This window comes from Cryptomeria japonica, chromosome 2 (genome assembly GCF_030272615.1).
Source record: "Cryptomeria japonica chromosome 2, Sugi_1.0, whole genome shotgun sequence".
NCBI classification, from domain to species: domain Eukaryota; kingdom Viridiplantae; phylum Streptophyta; class Pinopsida; order Cupressales; family Cupressaceae; genus Cryptomeria; species Cryptomeria japonica.
Window position 1 is genome coordinate 325,201,600 of NC_081406.1, and position 18,568 is coordinate 325,220,167.

The following is an 18,568-nucleotide window of genomic DNA, read 5'->3' on the forward strand; positions in this document are numbered from 1 at the left end:
TGACCTTTACAAATGAGAAGGCCAAGCCTTTTATAGACTTTGAATTACAATTCAAGGGCCCAAATTGATTTGAAATCAATGGCCAAGATTTGGAGAACAAAACCCTAATGTGGGTTGTTACAATTTACAACTACCACCACTTACATTTGATATTGGACCAATGATATGATTACAAGTCTTTGGTCACATTTCCCTTTTTAGAACCAATGAGAAGTGAGGTGTGGTGAGGTATAATATTTAAATATAATTCCACATGTCACTTTGATCTTCCTTGGAATGAGTCGGATTCAATGAAATTGGACATGTCGACGTGGCATCACTTGGTTGGTTGAGAATGATTAGGCACCACATCAACATAGATATTTCTTGATACTCAACATCATCCAATTGTTGACGTGGTCCATATTCCCAAATTGCATCATCTTGATCAAGTTTCTAACTTTGATTAACTATTTTGAAACTATCTTCTTTCCTTGATCATCCTTGTACATTTCATCTTCATTTTTGGAGTTCTTTCTTCTTGTGATGTTCCCATTTTGCATTGTCATTATCATCCCTGGACCTCTCAAAATGTTTCTCCATCCTTTGGAATTCATCTTTTGTGATTCCCTTCATGTTGTCCTTGTCTTCATCCACATGGTTGAGTTCTTCCCTTTGATCTTGGAAAGGAAATCCAAGGTCATTGTTATTCTTTGTCTTCATTTTGGACCCCTTCCTGAAGTGTGAATATTGTCTATCCTTGCATTGTTGTCTTCCAAGTTGCATCTTTGTCTTTTCTCGAACTTGAACCTTGATTCCTCATTGCATTGTTGAATTCTTCCATCCACCTGTTCATTTTCCATCATCTTCCCATTCCTGCATGACTTGGACTTTGACCTTGATCTTCTTGTTGTCTCCTCCATGTGGTGAAGTCCTTGATTCCATGCTCCATGTACCTCATTGCCCACATCAAACCTGAAAAGACAAAGAGGAAATCTTGGATTATGATGGTGAATAAAAACCTCAGTAAATGAAATTCCTGAACACACAAATGAAATACAAGAGGATTGTGATAAGATAATGAAAATTCAACTTCTTGCATTCTTGATTTACATTGTGGAATTCCAAAAGATATTATATGACAATTCTTGTTCAACATTTGTTTCACAAATTTCACCTCATAAACCCCTCTAAAACCCCTGATTTTCACCTCTTAGGAAATCTTCAAATGACTTGATAATTTTGAAAATTGCACTTTCAACACCTGGAATTCCTATGGAAATGATGTTCAAATTTGGAATTGGCGAAGAAATTTGTTCAGGTATGTGCACGAATTATTAATTTTTCTTCACAATGTCATCTTTCAACCTTTTCCTGTTTTCACCTTCAAAATTATGACTTGAATCTGATTTCCTTAAACCAATTTGCACCACCTGCTGGTGAAATTCGCTGCCAATCTGTCCTGTCATTAATTTCACTCTCATTCTGCTATGAGTTAATGTGAAATGACTTCTTTAGTTTTACATTCATAGAGGCTCCATGTTTCAATTGCTTCTGTGATAAGGGTCAGCTATGGAGGATGGTTCCTTGCCCTTTCAAATTTTTGTTTTAGACCTGATTTTCCTTGCACAAGATTTGCACATGCTTGCTGTGATGATTGACTTCTGCTCTTCTGCTAATTTGCTCTTGAATTGGTTTTTCAATATTGGAAATTCTTGAATTGGTTTTTCAATATTGGACCTGCACTTTCTGCCCCTTTGTTCTGCACTTATCTGCCTTTTATTCACACTTGAGTTGGGTTTTGAATGATGACAATGATTTGCATTTTGATCCTTTATATATACATGTTCATCCATCATTCCTAATCAGGTCGACCTTGATTAGTATTTTAAATTGTTTTTTCCTTCATCTCCTATAAGGCCGACTTGCCCATCATCCTTCAAACATTGCCTATTCCTAACGAGGCCGACTTTTATGATGTTTTGAATTTTTTTTTTAATTTCCCTTCAAGCAGCCGACTTGCAAATGTTATCTTAACATTGCTTATACCCTTGATGAGTGAAATTTGAAGGGGGGAATTTTTTTTCCTTGTGTGCAATTTCAGCTTTGACAAGAAATTTGAGGGCGTGATTTCACCCTTGACAAGGAATTTGAGCGCATATCAACCATGAACAAGGAAGTATTGGACGCGTTTTCATATAAGCAAGGAAATTGTGGGCGTATTTCCACCTAGGAGTGGAAGTCTTGAGCGCTTCTTTAATGAAGGAGGGGAAATCTTAGAGTGGAAATTTGCCTAGGAGAAGGAATTGTTGAGCACAAATGAGTCTTGGAAAGGAAATTTGTGAAGTGTTAAGCGCAAATCCACTTTTTTTTTTTTTTTGGCAAAAGTGGAAGACCAGAAGGAAATTTCCATATTTCCATACCTATGACAAGAAATCTTGAGCTCAAATTCACCATGGAGAAGGAATAAATGGAGTGCATTTCCACATTGAGGAAGGGAATTTGCAATTTTTCCAATTGTTGATAGGCAATTCCTTGAGTGCTAACTCGACTAGGAGGTGGAATTTGTGACATTTCTATGCAATGGAAAGGAAATTTCTTGTATTCCATGACTTGGAAATGGAATTCTCTTTCATTATTCATGATTTTCCATGATTTCTCTTGGAATTTCCTTTTTTTTTTTTCTTGAAATTCCATCTTTCAACTTAGGAATTTTCCTTAATTTTTCTCTCTTGTCATGGTTGGAAAATCCGACCTTGACAAGGAGTTTTCCTTGTCTAAGTATCACTTTCCTTGGAAATTTTGTCCTGATTTTTCCATACCTAGCATTTTCCTCATTTCACGTCTCAACCTAGGAATTTCTGACTTGACTCACGTATTCCAGACTTGAACATCACCCTACCAAGGATGGAATCCACACTTAATGGGTTGAACAATGCTGTCCCATGCAACTGGACAAGACATTACTACCTTTCTAGGAGCTGGAGACAAAAAAACCCAAAAATGTTGCCAAGCTAAGCAAACTAAGAAAACGACTAACCTAAGAAGTAAAAAAGAGGGGGTCCCCATTTGGAATGGGGAATGCGTGTTTGCAATACAACAGTATGCATGATGAAGGTATCGTCTAACATATAATTTCTTGAGTTTGGTATAGTTAGTGATGTGTGAAATGCTAATCAATCTAGATTCTTAATTTATTTATTTATTCTCCCAAGGAAACAATCATATGTGAGGAAGGAGATGCATTTAGGAGAGCAGATACAAGTTTCCTTTCTAAGTACACCACCTCAAGGGATGGAATTGTCTTGGTTGGATGTTCCTGCCACTTGTTGGCCAAGGGGTCGAGTTGTCTTGGTTGGATGCTCTATGCCTTTGGGCTTAGTTGTGGATGGCGTCAAGCACCGTTTGTGTTATCCTCCCCAATTCCTATGATGGTTGTGGGAAGTGAAATATTTAGATTTCCCAGTTTATTCATCAAATTGCTACAAGTAAATCATTGTGGAGGTAAGGAAGGGAATACAAGAGGGAGAAATTGATGTGGTCCTCTTCTAAGTACAACACCTCATGGTGGATGGCTAGTGACTTGCCACATGAGGCCATGGGGGGCAAGGTGTATCCTGTCCTTGGGCTTAGATGGGAAGGATGCTTCGGGCATCCTATTGTGGTTTCCCCTCCAACCTCTAACATGGTTGATTATTGGAATGGATTTAAAGAAGTCTCAATCATAGGAGGGTGAATAAGGTGGCATGAGTAGGGAGGGGAGGTACAAGCTTCCCCATTAAGTACACCACCCCATGAAGGATGGATGGCGGAATGCCACATGGGGCCAAGAGGAATGGTATATAGACTCTTGGGCTTAGTGTGAGGATTGCTTCGAGCACCCTATGATGTCTCCTTATCCAAGCCCTGTTATGGTTTAATCCTATAATGAATTATAGATATTATATGATTAAGATGGTTATGAATATATGCCCTTTAACCCTAGTAGAAATGATTGATTTTATGAATTGCATTTTTTGATGATAGTCTAACATGATTGCAGGGTCTCAATCAGGATCTATCTTGCTTTTACATTCTTTGGGTAAAGTTATTTCTTTAACTATATTATGTTGCTTGTTTTTATTAAACTTGTGATTCCAAAAGGGGACATTACAATATACCTATCTATCTTGGCCTCTTTTGGATGCTCCCTAAGGGTGCCTAATTTTGCCCAGTCAGTATGAATGGTGGTGACACCCTCAACATTGTACATTTTCTAAATAGCCTTCATGAACTTTGCATTTATCTCAGCATCCTCCATGGAGATAATTCTACTAGGCCTTTGCTTTTACCACTTGTTGACGTGTATTTTGTACATAATCATACACAGAATAAAATACCCAAAGGCATCTTATCCTCTCTTGAATAAAGGCGCTAACTGCTGAAGTTTTCGCAAGAAGGATCAGTTAGGATGACTCCAATGTTCTTTTTAGTAGGGTCTCTACGTGTGGATAAGCACCAGTGGTCGTTGTGATTGCTGTGTCATCAAGGGGCCTTACGTTGCCGAAGATTTTGCTAAACTAAACAAGCTTTTCAAAAAAAATCAAAAGGATAGGGTTTGCAAGAGGTCTAATCTAGTCTAACCCTAAGAATGACTCAATGTGGACAAGACTTGGTGAGATTCTACCAACTTCAATATTGCCATAAATTAACAATTCAATTGAAATTGATGCGATCTTCTAAGGTAACAAATGATTTTTCAATACATCAAAGACCAAGGACACTACCACGAAGGTACATATCCAAGATACAACAATGATTGAAGGTTTAAACGATTCAAATATCTCCAGTCGACCACGCAAGGTGTTCCTACAATCAGCAAGAAGCTAGTGGTTTGGAAAACGAATCTTACCAAAGATCAAGTCCAACACTTTGTCCTTCGAATTAACACACTACTTCGATTGAGAATGATTCAAGGAAAATGAACAACCATGAAGATAACCAAAAGAATTGCAACAAAACACCATAACTTCAATATTTCATTGATCTCAAAGCCATCATGTACAACAATTGCTTGAATTCCTTTCTCAAAGCTCAATCTTGCTACAAAAGTAAATTGCTTCTAAACTCTAATCTCTCTAATACATCAATAATTTCTAACTCTCTCTAATTTCTAGTTTTTCCTTTCTTTAAAATGAAAAGAAATGAGGGTATAAATAGCATCCTCAATTACAATGAACGGTCCAGATCAAAAAGCAGATCAATGGCCAAGATTATGACACCTAAACCCTAATTAGGGTTTTATTACAAAAGTTCCCCTTTTATTGCACAACATTAAATGCATAGCCAATTATTAAATTTGGCACGAAAATCTAGGAGACATAAACCAATGACAACTAAGGTGCCATGTCATCTATAATAACCTCTCATCTAGAATCTTATTCCCTTTCCAATGCTCCTTTTTAGCATATGCAATGAATCTAGACACGATTCCTTCGATTTCAGCAATTGGAATCTCGGGAAGATTCTTCATTCTTTCTTCCAAGTGGATGACCTGATCAAATGCCTCGAGAAGAGTAGCGTCCCATTCAGGTTCAAGTTCCTTAGTTTTCTCAATCAGGAGCATGGTAGCAAACATCTGGTCCTGTTGTTCATCTGTGATATTAGCGTCCTTGCAAAAGATGACCTTGATTCTATCCTCCAATTCCTGCAAATCCACATCTGTCTCAACTTCGATCCTCCTGCTAAGAATGGTACGTAGTACCTCAAATACTCTGTCCTGGATCGGATTGATCACCTCCTCAACATGGCTACATCTAGTACTGATGTCCTCAAAGAGAACACTCTTCATCTGGAGTAAGGTTGACCACTGAAGCAAACTGTGAGGTCCTCCATCCATGATCTTTTCCTGTGCTAAGACCTTCCTTGATGTTTGTCTGATTACTTTCAAGACAGGAATGATAACATCTTTGGTATGAGCAAAAGTGGCTACTGTTATCATCAAGTTGTGGATGATCTCAAGAACCTGGATAGCCCTATGAATAGTCTTCATCATCCTTGCTACAAATTCTACGGCAACTGTATGAGATTTGTCCATCCAAGTACTCATACGCTGGACCATACTCTTGAACCTCTCTGCCTCATTAATTGATTGAAGGGGAAGTGCCTGTACGGGTGATCTTGCTGGATCCTGACGTCCCAAAGGCTGATTGAGGTGGCTGAAATATGTTCTCCATGCACCAACCTCTCTCTCAAGCTTCCTATTCTTCTCCATTTCTTCCCTAAGCTTGTCTTTCAAGGCCTCGAATGAATCGGTGGCATCATCTAGTGTCTGCTCGGTTGTGGATGGACCTAGCTCAAATGTCTCTATATCATATTCCTTTGCTAGGATCTCACCTTCATACTTGTCCACTGCCGGCGTAGCTATTTGCAACTTTCTGGATCCAGTCTCATCTCTAATCATCTTGGACATCTTGGTAGCCTTCCTCTTTTCTGTCACTTCCTGGGAATGTCCGACAAGGCTCTCCAAATCAATTACATTGTCTTCGTCCTCAATCACGATCACCCTAGTTAATCTTTCCTTCAACCAATCTGGGATGGCAGATCTTGTCTCTTTAACCTGTATTTCCTTGAGCAATTCTTCTTCTCTGGGAGGAGATGTTACTTCATTATCTTCCCCATCTTCATGCAACTCATTGTCTTGAAGAGATCCACCTGGTGCCTGTCCTTCTTTATCATTCTGTACCATTGACTCCATAGAATCTTCCACTTCAAGTGTCCTCTTCTCTTGTCGAGAAGATGTGCCGGATGAACGATCTCGGTTGGCCCCTTGCTTCTTCTTGGAAGATTCTTTCTTCTCAGGTCTCTCTTTTCTCTTCGAGCCTCTTGGATGGAGATCGCCTTCACTTGCGCTTCGAAGGTTGCCTTCACTTGCATTTCTGGGATTAGGATTACCTTCGCTTACACTAGCTCCACCTTCGGCTGGTTTCTCTTCCAAAGTGAAAGTCATAGCTATGCCTTGCTCTCTCAACTTCTGATGCTGCACATCAACCCATTTGCGAGTACAAGACAAGACTGAAGCCATCAAAGCATCTAGATCCACGACCTCGGGCTCATTCCAATCTAACCTTACTGATTTGCTTTCTCGGTCATAGGATGACTGGAGATGTCTGCCACTGTCCTGAGCTTGGTCGGCCACTCTGTAAATCTTGCATTTCCTGATGAAATCCAAAGGCAATCTAGAATGCATCTTTCTTTTCACTTCAAGATCGTCTAGGAGATTCATCATAAAATCTTCTATCTGAAATTCATGCTTAAACTTCCTATCGACTGTCTCCTCTATATATCCATGTGGATCAAAGCTTTCTCTCAAAGCAAAGAATGAAAAAGAATACAAAGCTAACTCCTTCTCTGCGTCATCCATGGCTAAAGCATTAGGACATACCTCAACTGAATTGCCTAAGATGATAGGTACAGGAACTCCATTTCCATGTCTGTGTCTGAATGCCTTCGCATAAGCTGCCAACTGTCTTGTTACCTCAAGTAACACTATTTTGTCTGTCGGATATCTCGGCAACATGTATGGAGGTGAAGGACATCCATGAACTCTGATATAAGTAAACTTCGGAAATTGGATAAACCAAGCACTGTACCTCTTTACTAGTTCCTGTGCATCCTGAGATAATCTGTTGTGAATCCCGCCTTGCAACGTCCTCGTGATGTTCATAGTGAAGGTATCATTAACTAACTTGTAGTTGCTTCTTGGCGGATGATGCAAATGAACATAGGAATCACAAACCCTGACCTCGCCGGGTCCTCTTCCAATCACTCCTCTGTGAGGTAGTCCTGCATACTCAAAGCTCCTGATTAAGGCATATATGACGTATGAACTCATGTGGAAGGACTTGGTAGCCTTGAGTCTCCTCAATTGTACGTCCAAGCAATGGCTAATCATTCTAGCCCAATGAATTGTTCCTTTTCTCTGAACTATCACCTGGATAAAGTAGTACATCCACCTCTCAAAGTAGAAGGCTTGAGGAGCTCCCGTGACTCGGTTGAGCATTGTAATCAAATCTCTGTACTCCTCCTGGAAATCGATCCTATGTGGTGTGTTCGGGATCTTGCTCAGGCGAGGACGACTCTTGAGTAACCAGTTCTTGTTGATGATGCTTAAGCAAGCATCTGGATCATCTTCGTACATGGACCTGGCTCCTTCTATGCTCTTGTAGACCATATCTCTGTGCTCTGGAAGATGGAAAGCCTCACTTATAGCTTCCTCTGAAAGATACGCCAAAGTGTTTCCTTCCTTGGACACGATCGTTTTGGACTGAGGATCATAATGACGAGCACACTCGATCATCAACTCATGGCACTGTACTGCTGGAGGGAAGCCGGCCGCCTTGATGATGCCACTTTCAATTATCCTCCGGGCGACAGGTGATGGCTTGCCAATGTAAGGGACCTCTCGAAACTTCTTCGTACTGAAGTTACCCAAGTTGGTATCTCCAATGTTGCTCCACTTAGACACGATCTTGGTCTCCACTTCTTCGGTCTTTTGATCTTCCTTCATGAGAGCTGGACGACTGGTGGATGCTCCCGCCTTCGGGGTCGCCATACCTACACAACATTTCATAATAAGAAACTAGATTTTGCAATGTATAACATAGATTAGATATTAATTTTAGGAAACTTCATGATAAGTCCTTGAGTTATCATTTCCTAAAAAAACGATTGAGCCACTGAGATTCAAAATTTCAAAATTCAAAATTTAAGGCAATGACGATCAAAATTCAAAATAAGGAATCACATCGCCATACCTTATTTGAGAGCTAACTCTAAAATGCAAAATGAAGAAAATCGCCTAGGCAAAAAATTAATTTGAAGCTTTCCCACGTGATCTCTCTTCAAATGAAGGTCCTCTTTAGTAATTCGCCACCTTTGGAAGGGGTCTTCAATGTCTTGATGATAGCAAATTCGCCTCACCTCCAATCAAAGTTCGTATTCCCCTTTGATGATATTCGCACCACTTTGAATAGAAACTCGCACTTCTCCTTTATGAAATTCGCTCCTCTTTGTCCTCTCAAAATCGCATATGAATGAAGGTGAAATGATGATTTGAAAACGAAATTATCACCCTCCCTTTATAGGCGCTTACCCTTACAACTACCTCAAGGCCGACTTTGCAAAATAAGGCAATTTTAAAACAATTTATAAATAAAACCAAAGGCCGACTTTGTAAGAATTTAAATCCAAGCACTCAAATTCGATTTTTAATTAAATTAATAATTAATTAATTAAATGCCTTTGTTTATTAATTCGATTTTTTAAAAGGGCAAAAATTAATTAATTAATGCTTTGCGCTATTTTTTAAATGCTATCTTTAATTAAATTTATCGATTTTTAGCATTTAATAAAATTCAAAAATGATTTAGCGCCAAAACTTGGAGAGGTGGAAAGATACAAACCATATCGCTCTGGTCCCTGACTGAGGGACAGGAGCGAACTTGCATTTTAGCCTTGATTCTTTTGCCTTTGACTTTCAAAACCTCCATCTTCACGTTGAAACTGGCATGTTTGCTGGGAATTTCAAACTTGGTTGACTTTGTGGATGAGTGCCTTTTGTGACTAATATCGCCCTGGTCCCTTGATGAGGGACAGGAGCGAACTTCCATTTTAGCTCAATTTTGCGATCTTTTGACGTTCACTTTTTTTCTTGTCACCTTCCAAATGATGTTCTCGATCTTGTGTACCCTTGCTTTGTCATGATTTTGAAGGAAAATAAGTGGTTTGATGAAAATCGCCCTGGTCCCTGATTGAGGGACAAGAGCGATCTAGCATTTTGACTCAATTTGATCACCCTTTGACGTTTAACTACTTCTCATATCATCTTCTCAAGACACCTTAGACCCTGTGTAACCTTGTACGTCCTTGACTTGGCGTGATTTTTGAAGGAATTGGCTAGTGAAATGAATATCGCCCTGGTCCCTGACTGAGGGACAGGAGCGAACTAGGGTATAGAGTATAAATCCTTCATCATATTAACTTGCAATTATCTCCAAGGCTCAAAATGATGTTCTTTACTCCCTTTCAAACATCTAAAATGTGAATGGCAACCCAAATTTGGCCTCATTTGAACATTTTCGCTCTGGTCCCTTGATGAGGGACAGGAGCGAACTTAGGCATTTCAGTGCAGATCCTTCATCTTTGGCGGTCTTTGATACTTCGTTCTCCGTCGAGACACCTCAAAATGTCCTTGCCACCTTATACTTTGACTAGGAATGACTTGAATTTGGGTGGAAGGCAAGATAGCTACCATTTCGCCCTGGTCCCTGACTGAGGGACAGGAGCGAATTTTCACTTATAGGCTCCATCACACTTTGCTAACTTCAAAAATTATCTTCAATAGACTCGTTGTGCACCTTTTCATTCATCCTTGGCCGGGAGTTTGTTCAAACTTGGCGAGAAATTGACCTAAGGCAAAAATCGCTCTGGTCCCTGACTGAGGGATAGGAGCGCCTAGGCCAATTTGAGTCTCCTATTGATGTCTTGTAATCTTCAATTTGTCTTCAACGGGTTCATTTCATCCTCCTTTCTTGCTTCAAACTCAAAACTTGCTTGATCTTTGCCCAAAACATGCCTCATGAGGAAATTCGCTCTGGCCCCTGGGAGAGGGACAGGAGCTACCACTGAATTTCGCCCTGGTCCTTGATTGAGGGACAGGAGCGATTTAGCTTCTAGATCAAGTTTTCCTCATGTTTGTGCTTTCAAATTATATTAAAATGATGAAATATATTTCCTTTGATCTCCTCAAATCGTCAAATGGTTCGAATCCTGCAAGGACAAGGCAATGTTTGATTTTGAGCTCCGGTCCTCCACTGAGGGACAGGAGCGATTTTTGCTCCTGGCACATTTCCATGCTTGTGAAATTCTTCAAATTATATTCAACGGAAAGATCATGCCTCCCTTTATCATTTCCAGTCAAAAATTTGTCTTGATCCTGCAGAGACAGTAAAATCTTGAGAAACAAGCTCCAGTCCTTCACTGAGGGACAGGAGTGATTTTGCTCCTACAGGCCAAAATATCAAGATTTTGGTAGTTTAATCACTTCACAAGGCAAAAACAAGTCATTTCCAATGCCCGGGATCAATTATCAAAATTTTCAAAATTTGGTCAAAATTACTCAATCGGACAAAAAATCAAAATCTCATCATTCACACTTCGACAAATTTGGACTCTGCATTCAAAATTCCAATTGAAACTAGACCAACTTACTTAGCCTTTGGCGAATTCACTTTATTTCCAAAATCGCATCCCTCGGGAGGAAGCTCTCAAATTCAAAATTGGACTGGACTCTGGCTTGAAAACACAGTAACAGAAACCCTAAGGCTTGACCCTGGTCCAGACAACTAACAAACTAAACCAAAACCCTAAAAAGCAAAGCGAAAGGCGAGCAAAAACGAGCAAAAAAGAGGGGGTCCCCATTTAAATGGGGCGATGTGTGAAATGGTCACAACACCACTACATAGATAGTCATGTGCTAAGGCATGTTGAGCTTCTCCTACCTTAGTTGAGCGATTGACTGAATATATTGATAGAATTGCAATGTGGGGTTTATCTCTTGTACAATGGCCTTCATTTGGCCAAGCATACTATAAATGTATGCATACACCTCTCCAAGGCTAGGTGCATTAGCGTCCCCATATCTTGGCTAATGCTCTCAATCAATTGACGAAGACTTTGCTACTGCTCTCACACTTGTTGCTCACTTTCCTATCCTAATTCTTTCACTCTTGCAACTTCTTGCTGCAACATGCTTAATGTTGTTGAAGCTTGATAGTGATTTGGAATGAGGTTGGGATCTTAATTTATAGCTTTTGTTGAGTGCTTAGGGTGTGTGTGTGGAGCTCATAAACTATTAAGGTTATGGTTAGTGGGCTGAATATAAAAAAAATGCCAAATTTTTTTAAAATATCATTTTTCAATTATTTGACGTAGGGGAGTTGGGTATTTATGGTGTATCTGAGGGATGACAACAAATCCCTTGTGGATCTCAGGGGCATCTTGACATATACTTGAAGTTTCCAAATTAGGGGAATGCTCTAGAAATATCCCCTCTTAGGTAGACGTCTTGGACATGTCGCTTGTCTGCTAGTAGTGGAGGCATGATAGAGTATACTTCTTTAGAGTCTTTGTCCCATTCAAATGGTAGGAAATTGTGGGGGTGGGATGCCTCCCATGGGATACTGTTTAATTTGGAACAATCAACCATAGTTCAAAAACTAGGACCCAACAAAAACTTAGCATGCCAAAATTTGGACTTGCATTTGTGAATTCTCAAAAACTCAGGACATAAAAGAGAAAAAAATAAATTTAAATAACATGCAAAATATTGAATTTAGAGAACTTCTTAGTATTTTTCTTTGTTAGCTTTACACCATAGTTACTAGGAGATGGAGGCAGTAACAATACACCATTTTCAAAAAAAGTAGTTGATGAGTATTTGGAGATGAAAAAAATGAAAATAACATTAATATAAATATAAATTCAGAAAAAGAAATTATACAATGGATATGCACCTTTAAAGAATGTAAAAAGACAAATGCTAAAAATAAAAATATTTACATTTTAATGTGTTGAAATCAAAGTTTGAAATCATGAACTTTGACAGCCCTAAAATTTGACTTGAATTCCAGGCTCAGCAAAAAACCTGGCAAAATGCAGCAAAAAAGGCAACTCATAATCACACACAAAAAATAAATTAATGCATTTGGAGAACACAATATTCAAATTTGATTATTGATTTGTCATGGTTCTAACACTACATATATCATATGATCTTCAAGCTCTCAAATTTTGAAATTTTTGAAGTTTTAAAATTGAACAATATGCTCTAATACAACGAGATTATGAAAAAAAATGTATAACAGCATTATAACTCTTTACATATGATGATATGTCAAAAAACGGTCAAATACAATCTACATCTCCTCTTCATCCTCTAATTTAACTTTGTTATTTTGGGCCTTGAATTGCAAGGTAAGTTGGTATCAAAATGATAACTGATTGTTTCCTCAAAAGTGTCTTCATTTCCTCCATTGCATTCAACTTTGTTGCTACAGCTGCTCTCTCCTATTTGGCAAGATCTTCATTAGTAATTAGGACATCATTATGTTGCTGGACAATCCAATCAGCAAAAGGATCGATGTCATCCAAGTCAATGGCATCATGAGAATGACTCTCCACCTTTTTGGTTTGAAGGCAAAGGTTGCGCTGAAATGAAAACAAGTGCATTAAGCCACTCTTGGGTCAACTTGTTTCTCTTCTTTGTGTGAATGCAATAGGCTCCAATTATGTTCACACCATAAGCACCATAAGGCCAGGACAAAACACATATAGCCTTTGAAGATTTGGTGTGCTAGCATTGTAATTTTCCCACTGTAAATCCACAAAAGAAAAAAAAGATAAAAAGAATAAATATTTTTTTGAGCTTTTTGATGCTTCTGGATTCGATTGTGTGATTTTTTTTTTTTTCATCAACGTTTCGAATCACACTCCGTGATTCATCATCAGGATGGGAGTTCAAAGGATGAGAAAGATGGTAGTTTGCAGATCTAGACTGAATATAAAGATGAGAGAAGAGAGAGAAATAAAGCACGCGGAACGAGGAAGGAAATAAAAATAGAAAGACACCCAACCATAGAAAACTAGGAAAAACATAAATAAAGTATAATAATATTTCATTACATATATATATCAATATATATGTAATGAAATATATATATATAAACACGCAAAGAATAAAAAGAATAAATAAATATATGATAGAAATAAATGCAAACAAATTCTTAAAAATGGAACACCAAAAATAACTAATAAAAACATGCAAAGAGAAATAACGGACAAATAAATGTGTATTAAAAATAAGTCAATATAATATTATAATATTTCATAACATATATATCAATCTATATGTAATGAAATATTGTATAAAAAAAAGTGTGAGAGCATATATATGTGTAAGGGGGCAAATCTATAGAAAAGACAGAAATGCATAAATATAAAATTATAAAATTTCATTACATATATATCAATATATATGTAATGAAATCATATATATATATACATATACATATATGTATATGCATATATATACATATATATGAATCTATATATATGTATAGATGCATATATATATATATACATTTACTTGGCCTCATTTGCCCTTGACTTGGCATGTGAGTTGCATTAACTTGGTGTAGCTAGTTGGAAAACTCGTGAGTCACAACAAGCCAATTGAGTACTTGCTAAGTTTTCCTACAAATAATCAAATATTAGTTATTGATATTTGATAATCATCATTAAGATATAAACAATTAGATTTTAAAATTTCACTTGGAGGTGGTAGATATGGATTGAGAGGGAAATGCCATTGTTTTAAAAAGATGGTATGGGGATTCTTGAAGATGATTATCTTTTTTGATCAATTGATAAAACTTCACTTCGTGAGCTTTATTCTTACTTCTATCATACTATTGCCTATTTGCGATTTTTGATAAGAATTACATTTAGAAATTATAACTTTTGTTGCTTTTATTTAGTACTTTTAGATTTTTTTCAATCACATATCAACACTGTAGGAAAGCCCAATATAATTTATTTTATATATTTGAGAAATCTCTATCAAAATTTTTCCATTTTTCAATGGTTGCTTCTAGGAGCTGTATAGAGATGCAAAGCAATTTCATTTAAAGTCCCATAATGTTTGGAGGTATCCCCATATGGGCATCCTAGATAGGGACATGTTTTCAATATGGTATATGAGTACCAAGGGTTAGGATGCAAGTCTTTGGGTAACTACACTTTATACCAAAATAGGAATGTAATGTACATCAGAGTATTGTATGTGGCGTGATAATTGATCATTTGTTATCATCATAAGGAATTACGAATCTTTAAAACATTTTACAAATTTCTTCTTTGTCTAAACTCTTTGGTGGCAGTGCCTTATAACTAGATAGTAAAGATTTCTTATCAAGAATAATATCCTCAAGCATATCATGATCCTCCTTCTCAAGCATATTATGATCGTCAAGCAATATAGCCCCCTTTTCTGCCTTCGCTTCTGCATTTGCTGCCCATTTTGTTATCTCCCTCTCGAAATCAGCAATGCATAAGGAAAACATGGACTCCATGGGCTCCACATCCTTGGCAAACTAATTTGTATAGGGACTTGTATTGTCCTTGGTAGGGTGTTAGCTCAAATCCACGAGAAGTTTTGCTGTCACTCAAATCCTATTAATTCCTATTGATTCTCGACGTGGGAAAGGTGAGAGCATATGAAGACTAGAATGATGACAATTTAATTTAAAAGCAAGATGTTGGTTGCTAGCTGACCAAATGACATTTAATTTTTAAATCCATAGAATTGATCAATGCCAAAATGACAGATATTGATATGCAAATTTTGATGAAGCCAAACTGATTGATTACAAGCAGAAATATGTCAATGCTAGAATGATAGAATATATCACCCAATTCTGATACATGCCAAGTTGGTAGAGAATATATTAAAAATAAAATGGATTTAGTGGATAAACCAATGAGTTTCTTTACACTGTTACAATGATAAACAAGGAAATTGACAGTGAACCATCCTATATCTTTAATAATTAAATGAACTATTGGCAGTAAGCCATCCAATATTACAATGAAATATTTGATGAAACTAGAGATGATATAATTATTTGATTTATGTTTCACCATTTACAGGTATGTTGCAGTTGGAAATGAGCCTTTCTTGACGGCATACAATGGTACCTTTGTACAATATACATTTCCAGCACTTGTAAATATCCAGAATGCACTTAACAAGGCTGGACTAGGGAAGGATGTGAAGGCAACTGTTCCCCTTAATGCAGATGTGTATGCTGGAACTCTTCCTTCAGAGGGAGATTTTAGGACTGATGTTCGTGATTTGATGATACAGATGTGCCAGTTCTTATCTAGTAATGATGCACCGATTTCAGTTAATATCTATCCATATTTAAGTTTATATACTGATGCGAATTTTCCTGTGGATTTTGCTTTCTTTGATGGTAGCCAGATTGTAGTTGACAATGGCTTGCAGTATTCAAATGTGTTTGATGCGAATCTTGATACGCTGGTTTGGGCCCTAAAGAAGGCAGGTTTTCCTAATCTGCCCATAATCATAGGAGAAGTTGGTTGGCCAACAGATGGGGAAAAAAGTGCCAATATTAATTATGCACAAAGGTTTAATCAGGGTCTTATGAAGCATTTAATGAGTGGACAAGGTACACCTATGAAGGCTGGAATTGTTGAAACATATCTATTCAGTCTTATTGATGAAGATGCAAAAAGTATTGCACCTGGTAATTTTGAGAGACATTGGGGCATTTTCCAGTATGATGGGACGCCCAAGTATACACTTGATCTCACAGGCAAAGGACAGAACAAAGCATTGGTTCCTGCCAAGGGTGTTAAATATTTGCGCAAACAGTGGTGCATTCTCAGTCCTAATGCAAACCCCTCATCAATGGCTACGTTAATCAATAGTGTCACCTATGCTTGCACATATGCTGATTGTACTGCCTTGGGGTATGGATCATCATGTGGTGACTTGGATATTCGAGGCAATGCATCATATGCTTTTAACATGTACTATCAGGCTCAAAATCAGGAGAATACTGCTTGTGTTTTTTCTAATCTGGCTACCGTAGTTACCATGGATCCATCACAACCTTCCTGTAAATTTGAGATTCAGATAGCAGTAGGTGCAGCAAGCATGCCTACAAAGAGTTGCATTAACTTTATTGCCATAATAGTTGGGGCTGTGGCTGTTCTTTTGTCATTTTTATAAATATCTGTGCAGATTTCGGTGCATTCTTTCGTATGCAGATGCCAGCAGCTTTTCTTTTTTGCCTCTGTAACAGTGTACCATCACTATCAGAAGTCACCAACACTTCAAATTGTCGACAGTTTTATGACGTTTGAATGCCATGTAGACATCAGTAGTACCTGAAGCATTGTCGGCATCTACAAAAGTCACAGCTTTTCAAATCATTGAATGCATATCCAATTTTTTTTTGTGGAGTTGAAATTCATGCTTGTAAATGATGCTGATTCTTACATTGTTTCAAGTGTCTACATGTAATAAGTCATGGCGTTTATGTATAATAGCGGGCGAGATAAATATGTTGAATGAACTGTTTTTTTGTTTTGTTTAAGGAACAGGGTCCAGGCTGAAACTCAGCAATCGTTGTCCTTTTACTTTTCCATTTGAGCTAGCAAGCAAAATGAAATAACTCATGCTACCTTCTCTTCTTGGTCCCATGTATAGCTACTTCTGTGGCACGAATGTTTGGAAGATTCAAATCTCTCCTATATTCAAAGCTGAATCATGATATGCAACATTAATCAAATTGGTTTACATACTGCCAAACAGGCCTTATAGTAATTTTGCACTTGTATTGTACCTAGTCATTTTTGCAGATGGAAGGAACTTGCTTTAGATTTTATGTCACGAAGTATTGATGATCAGAAGTAGTTGTAATTGATAATTATGCATAAGTTTATCTACTTTTAGATAAAATGGAATTCATCATTCACAAATTCAAATAAAATTTCAATTTTTTTACTGTGAAGATGGTCCCTGGTCAGATGATTGTTTGATTTTCTTAAATGTTAAATGTCAAATACACAAACATGCAAAAGGAGAATATGGGAAGATGAAATCTTTGAGGTTTTTCTTTTTGTTGTCATGATTCAACAATGTCAGGTTTGTAGAACATCCAAAATTATCTTCTGCTGGTAGCCTATGCTTTATAATTACATTTACAATCCTTGGTCATGATATATGCTGGTTATGGCACGTGTCCTATTAAAGATGCCGACAAAATGCACCCATTGTGTCTGGTTGTTCTCTTGTTATATTTTTAATCTCCAGACTGCTTCAGTTTTGGTGCTAGGATGTTTGTCTTTAATGCACCAGCAAATTGTCCAGTTGGGTAATTGTGAAATTTATAATATGGAATTAAGAATAATTCTTCAGAAATTTATTTTGATAGAGAAATATGGGAAGAATCTCAAATATTTATAGAAAAGAATAGTATTCCATTATTTAACTTGCCTTGACAAATAATATTTATTTTCAATATAACAGAAACTCCTTTAGTTAAAAGATATTAGTCTCGATTCATTTTCTTATGCACAGATAACCTCTGACAAGATTTTTGGCCAGGTTTTACTAAGACGTGTATTTTTAATCTATTTGACTATCCTTAACTTGTACCTTATGTGCTAAGTAATTCGTGAAGCCCATTCTAAGAAACACGAGTGGCCATGTATCAATGGCTGAAAACTATTTTAAATTGGTGTTATTTTAGTGTCAATTTTTATTATTCATTCTCTCCATATTTTGATTACCTATTTTCTAGGTAAAAACAATTGTCCTGTAGCTAGTTGCTGTCTGTTATCTCTGGCTTTTACTTCTATCGCCTTTAAATCTTTGCAATTCCCATGAGCCTCAGTTAACCTTCTCCCACAAACACTAGAAAACTTCATGGGGTTAATTTACACAGCAATGCTATTAAGT

At 37.4% G+C, this 18,568-nt stretch overlaps 1 protein-coding gene across 1 annotated transcript in view; it reads left to right on the forward strand.

The window, feature by feature from the left end:
- The window catches only part of LOC131027202 (glucan endo-1,3-beta-glucosidase 8), a 46,882-nt gene extending 29,451 nt beyond the window's left edge, over nucleotides 1–17,431 (forward strand). The window contains exon 2 of the mRNA XM_057957202.2: nucleotides 15,727–17,431. Coding sequence (XP_057813185.1) covers nucleotides 15,727–16,834 — 1,108 coding nt within the window. The 3' untranslated portion in view covers nucleotides 16,835–17,431. The remainder of the gene's footprint in view (nucleotides 1–15,726) is intronic.
- Nucleotides 17,432–18,568: the final 1,137 nt, after the last annotated feature.